Genomic DNA, 6,516 nt, shown 5'->3' with positions numbered 1-6,516 from the left:
AATGGGTCAGGGGAAAGTGACCACTTAAGCAATGACTCCTCATCAGCTGTTGGGGATCTAGAGAGTCAGAGTGCAGGGAGTCCTGCAATGTCTGAATCATCTTCATCCATGCAAGCCCTGTCTCCAGAAAACAGCAACAGTGAAAGTTTTAGATCAAAATCCCCAGGTTTTAGTAACCAAGAAGAACCACAAGAAATACAATTAAAGACAGAAAAACCTGACAGTCCACCACCACCCACTGTTGAAAATGGAGGTGCACTGGATCTGACAGCCACCAACCCAGGAAGACCAGTCATCAAAGAAGAAGCTCCTTTTAGCCTGCTGTTCCTGAACAGAGAACGTGGTAAGTTTAAAAGTACTGTTTGTAATATCTGTGGCAAGCCTTTTGCTTGTAAGAGTGCATTGGAAATTCACTACCGCAGCCATACTAAAGAGCGTCCATTTGTATGTACAGTCTGCAATCGTGGGTGTTCCACTATGGGTAATTTAAAACAGCACTTACTGACACACAAATTAAAAGAGCTACCTTCTCAGTTATTTGAACCCAACTTTACTCTAGGTCCCAGCCAAAGCACTCCTAACCTGGTCACCAGCACTGCGCCTACTATGATCAAAATGGAAGTGAATGGTCACAGCAAGCCGATCTCATTGGGTGAGGTTCCATCGCTTCCAGCTGGAATCCAGGTTCCTGCTGCACCACAGACAGTGATGAGCCCAGGCATCACTCCTATGCTGGCACCCCCACCACGTCGAACGCCCAAACAACACAACTGTCAGTCATGTGGGAAGACCTTCTCCTCAGCAAGTGCACTACAGATACATGAACGCACCCATACTGGTGAAAAGCCATTTGGTTGCACAATCTGTGGTAGAGCTTTTACCACAAAAGGGAATCTCAAGGTAAGAAGGGAATGCCTCAATCTCAGAACAAAATTTTAAGGAGATGAGAGTTTAACAATGTTCTGAACCTATAGGAAATTATAGTTTTGTCCTTATACATGTCAAGAGTGGGAGAAGAAAATTATGGTAGTATTGTGATGTCCTCACATTATACATTCCAAACCAGTTATAAGATTAAAGTTTATGTAGGTACACACAATCATACATTTAAAAATTAGTTGCTTGAAGTTTTGCATGCAAATACAAAGCATTCCATTTTACAGAGTGTTCCAGTGAAGGATAGATATTTCTTACTAATAGCCTATATTCTTGTGCAATATGATGGAATTATGGCTTGAAGTAACTTTGGTATTGAAAGGCTACATATAATGTTAAAAAACCCACCCTTCTAAAGATGATTCAATGCAGTGATATTAACTCAACATTTATAAGCCATTATTTTGCTTTAGAAGTTCTTTTAGACAATATATATGTTTCTTCCATGATTAGAGAGTATAGCTTCCCAGATTTTTGTGTCATATAGAACCATAGTAGTAATCTTTTTTTTTAAGATTAAGATTTTTTTAAGAAACAAAAGATCATTACAGATTGTATGGCAGCCTTCTGCTGCTTGCTTCTAATGCCAGTGTATTAGGGTACCATCCTCCAGAGTTGCCAGTTGGAAGTCCTGATTGCATGTTCTGATTTCTAATTTGCATATAATGTTCAAGAAACAACATAGACATTTGATCTGGTGCTGTTGAAAAAAATGTCTTTGGTATCATTTTTTATCCCAACATAATTTAGGTAAACACTTAAGAAAATTAGAGGCAGTAAAGAAGAAACTCCTTGATTTACATTTGCCTTAATCCTTCTAAAGTTGACTAGACTCGTGACTAACTTCCACAAAAAGCAATGGGACTTTAGTCACAACTAACTTCCATTAGTTTAATTGGTCCTGAAGTACTAAATGTAGCTAGATTGGGACCATTTAAGAAACATTGCTTGTATCCAAAAAGCCTGTTGTCAGTGAAAGGTTTTCCTGCTGATCCACAGGAAGTGCTAGTTGTCCCCTATTTGCAGTGTCCCCCCAAAACCACCCTGGAGTGTCACCCAACCCTCTGCAACCAGTTTTTAGCATAGTTCCGAGAGGCTGCAGATGGGGGGAATCAGAGACCTCTCTTTTGTTCAGGCAGCAGGGTCTTTGGAAAATTGAGCAAAATTGAGAGCTGTTTTGCTTTTTTATTTTAACATGACCTGCTAAGGCCCTTAGCAGTAAAGTGGCTAAAGCTGCAATTCAGGTCACAGTTGCATTGGATTTAACCTTATGGAACTCAGTGGGTCTTGTTTCTGAGTAAGCATGCATAGAATCAGACATTTTGATGCATTAAACAGTTTCTTTAAAAAGTTGAGAAAGTGGGGGAATTGCATTTTAAGGAGCTAAAGGGAGTTCAGTCTTTCAAATATCCTATAAGCCTGGTAATGTTTTGCATAATGTTTTGTGCATAACAATTTCCGATATTATTTTTAGCTTCTATATTTGACATGGAAAAATATAAATTATTTTTACAGCTACTTTAGATGTATTTTAGATGATTTATAAGATGTATATTGTTGAAATCTGAATCGTATTAAAATTAAGGTGACTTTTAAAATTGTCATATAAAATCTCTGCATAGACTATGTAGATCAAGCATTGATGATCTTTGCTAATCTCTTTTTATTCTTCCTCTAAAGGTTCACATGGGAACTCATATGTGGAATAATGCCCCTGCACGGCGTGGCCGTCGACTGTCTGTGGAAAACCCTATGGCTTTGTTAGGTGGTGATGCTCTGAAGTTTTCAGAAATGTTCCAAAAGGATTTGGCAGCTCGGGCAATGAATGTTGACCCAAATTTTTGGAACCAATATGCTGCAGCTATTACTAATGGACTTGCAATGAAGAACAATGAAATTTCTGTCATACAGAATGGAGGCATTCCCCAGCTTCCCGTAAGTTTAGGCGGAAGTGCCATTCCGTCTTTAAGTAACATTACCAGTGGAATGGACAAAGCTCGCACCGGCAGTAGCCCTCCCATCATTGGTTTGGACAAAGGGAGTTCTGAAACTGGAGCCAACCGCCCATTCACAAGGTTTATTGAGGATAATAAAGAGATTGGCATAAATTAGAAGCATTCAGTACAAGTAACTCTTGGATCACTACTCAACACATTTGTTCTTTCATGTACAGTTCTGGAAGTTAAGCATTAGTTTCCTGACCTAATTGCCTAGGTTCCCTTTAAGATTTCACCACATAGCAGAAATACAGAAATACATAACTTTGTGTCTGCTGAAAAGTTGTCTTGCAAGAGTTGCATGGTACTACTTTCAACAGTGAGCTGACTGTTAGTGAGAACTTTGGGACCTTTTTAATTTAAGTAAATAATAAATCATTGGATAGCTGTATTAGGGGACTAAGGGAGGCAAAAATGTTTCAGTTTTTGTTTCTTAACAACAACAAAAAATGCCATCAATTAAAAAGGGGGCTTCACAATAGCATTTCTGTCCAGCTCCTCCTTTGCTGGTTTTGTTCCACTTAGCTAGAAACTTGAACTATGTTTTTAGAACTCCTCTAACATTCAATAAGTGATTTAGTACCCTAATGCTCTGTATGATTACAGTATTCTTGTCTGTAGTATTTATAATGTAAAGATAATGCGGGTAACAGACAATATACTAGCCCCATCCTTAAATGAAGCTTTTGTACTGCAAAATACACCTGGCTATGTGATTTTTTTTTTTAAAGCAAGTTTTGTTTTACTATAAATAAGTGGTTTATTTCAATGCAGGCAAAATTGTGAAGTTTTATTGGGAAAGATAGCATGCTTTTCATGTGCAAGTACCTGTCAGTAACAAACCATTTTAATTTAAATATATTTGTAGCTGCTATGTGGACAGTTGTTCTATTAAATGAAAAAAAATGTAGTGTGGACTTCAGTTCATGGTTGGAAAACAAGTTACAGACAAACCTTATCACAATAGATTATTCACAACATTATAAGCAGTTGTGAGTAACACACTTCATGTTATCAAAGGCTGTACAATAAAAAGGCAGTGTTTGTATAATGTGGTTGCAAACTCTTAATTTATACTATTGCACTTTTAGTATTTTGTATTTAGGGAGGTTTGTCTATAATTTGAATCTGAACAAAGATGTAAACTATTTTATAAATAGTACTTTGGCTTGAGGAAAAAAATGGGGAGGGATATTTTGTTGTGTTTGTCTTTAAGGTCAAACAGTATGAGAGATCGGTGCTCCTTTAAACAGGAAAGCCACTAAGAACTGTCAGATTCTTGGGTAGAATGGGGCCTGCCATTTCTTAAACCGAAATGATTCATTTAACTTTTCTATAAGCCCACCCTCCAACAGACCTTTGATATGTTAATCTTAGGGCTGTGATATCAGTGCAAGCCTAGGAGAGGCTAAAGAAAACATTGTGTAGGCTTAATTTTGCTGTAATCTGTTCTGTCTCTTTCATTCCCACCCACAAGAAAGATGCTTGCTGACTGCTTAATAGCACTGGTATGTAAAGCAAAACAGAGAACAAAAAATATTAAGTATCAGTCGTAACTTGAACATGAATTCCCAACTCTTGCTGATTTTTTAATATTCTGAGATTTACTACAAAGCACAATGTACTCTAATTGCTCAAAAATAATTTTCAGTTTTAAGCATTGTTTAAAATTGTGACTAAAGGGAATGTTTCCACTCTTTAAGGTAGGGTGCTGGTGAGGCTGGGGCGTAATCAAAACTTGAACAGTAAATGTTTTGTGTACTACCTCATTTTTGTGCATTACAAGCATGGTGGAATCTGACACTATGAACTTCCGTCCAACAAAATTGTTCAAGGGACATTATGGGTAGCTGGGAAACAGCACAAGAGGTTTTATGCCCCTGGAGAAAGAATCAGACAGTGAGATCTTCTCAGTTGAGACTGGAAAAAAAAATAGGACAATCTCTTTCTTGTGCAACAAAAAAACAAAACAAAAAAACCATTACTGTAAGAGGATGGACTGTTTCTGCCATCGTGTCATTGAATGTTTGAAAGACTTATTAGTGGTTTGTTTCTGTTTTGAAATGAACAATGGACTATTACAGCTCTGTTTTCTACATCAATGATACACAGAATATATATGTGCACATATACATGCATATATCAAATATATATGTAGCTATGTGTGTGTGCATATATCTATCTTATCTATAATAAACATCCTTATATTATGAGACCTTCTACCATCGGTGACCACCATTTGTTCTTGGGGTATTCCAAAACTGGGAAACAGAAAACTGAGGTGGCTTAATGTTGCTGTATTTCAGCAAATGAATGTTTTTTTATTTATCTGTGTCCATTTCTGGTGTGAATTTTTGTTTGTTTAGTATTTGGTACCATGTAGTGTTATCTCTTCTCCCTAAAGGATGTGCATAACTTAAAAAGAGATGTAAAGTCTTGTAAATAAGATGGCTGATGAAGGTACAGTAAGACTGACCCCATTTTGTATTCAGGGTTAGGTCATTCCTCTCTGCATGGTGAAGAGAGACACTATTTTTATACTGCGATACCATGTAGGGCTAGGAGCCTCCCTGAACCAGCTGGGAATTGTTACCTAGATCCAATATTTTTTATTATTAAATCTTGTTGGCTTGACACATCTACTGATTGAAATGGATGTCTTAGTCTAGGTTACTATTTTTGTCATATGGAATTGAATAAAATGCAGGATGTAATATTATTTCTGAATTGTGTTCTATGATTATTCAAATAACAGAGTGAGATATGAGACTGTCATGACAATCATGACAGATTGATGTTGATGATTTTTAATTGTCACACCTGAAAGTTGAATAAGGCTGGCACCTTGTGTTAAAATACTATTTCAAAGTATTCTGATAGAATGATATTCAAAAGCACTAATAAAAATTATTGCAGAGCTGTACAAGCATTACTGCACCATAGCGAAAGAAAAGCTGCATCAATATGACTGCACTTGGCAGCAATCTTCTTTTGCTGTCTCTCTTGGAAGCAATAATTCTTTTACATTCAATTTACACAAACTACACTGCATATTTATTCTCAATGGCTATGATCCAGAGATTCAATGATGTGCACATAAAAGGTAGTGCACATCCAGATGTTTCCTGCAGTTTTCAATTCGGGTTTCAATCTTGTCAAACCAGAGTTGCTGCTGAAGCAAAACCTGTAGGAAAACCTATGGTTATCACAGATCTTCTATGTATGGACTTATGGATCCCAACACATAACTGAAATACATGCCACATCTTTTGTTTTATTATATGCTTGGACATAGTATTAAAATCCACAACATGCTCTTCTACATGCTGATCCATTAAAATATTCCTATGTACCGCTGAAGACTCAGTACAGTTGGCTGCTAAAATACATTACTAGGATAAGTGGATCATAGTTCTCTCAGAGCACAGCACCAGTGCAAATTCCACTGAAGTAAATATTCTTATACAGATGGAGCAATTTAACAATCACAGCTGACCTTTCTGAACTTGGGTTTAAATCTTGTATGCAAGAAAGACTTGTATCTACAGATTGAAACAGGAACCCTAATGTTTTTACTTCATCG

At 37.0% G+C, this 6,516-nt stretch overlaps 1 protein-coding gene across 3 annotated transcripts in view; it reads left to right on the top strand.

The window, feature by feature from the left end:
- SALL3 (spalt like transcription factor 3) overlaps positions 1–5,652 on the top strand; it is a 24,948-nt gene extending 19,296 nt beyond the window's left edge. For 2 of the 3 annotated variants that reach the window (XM_053246087.1, XM_053246086.1), the window contains exons 2-4: positions 1–343; positions 560–900; positions 2,617–5,652. The exon at positions 1–343 is cut by the window's left edge. In XM_053246087.1, coding sequence (XP_053102062.1) covers positions 1–343; positions 560–900; positions 2,617–3,048 — 1,116 coding nt within the window. In that variant the 3' untranslated portion in view covers positions 3,049–5,652. The remainder of the gene's footprint in view (positions 344–559; positions 901–2,616) is intronic. The other variant, XM_053246089.1, reaches the window with a different exon arrangement.
- Positions 5,653–6,516: the final 864 nt, after the last annotated feature.

The sequence above is a fragment of the Hemicordylus capensis genome, chromosome 4 (genome assembly GCF_027244095.1).
Source record: "Hemicordylus capensis ecotype Gifberg chromosome 4, rHemCap1.1.pri, whole genome shotgun sequence".
NCBI classification, from domain to species: domain Eukaryota; kingdom Metazoa; phylum Chordata; class Lepidosauria; order Squamata; family Cordylidae; genus Hemicordylus; species Hemicordylus capensis.
The sequence above is the reverse complement of the archived record's forward strand: the minus strand, read 5'-3'. Positions and strand labels throughout refer to the sequence as shown.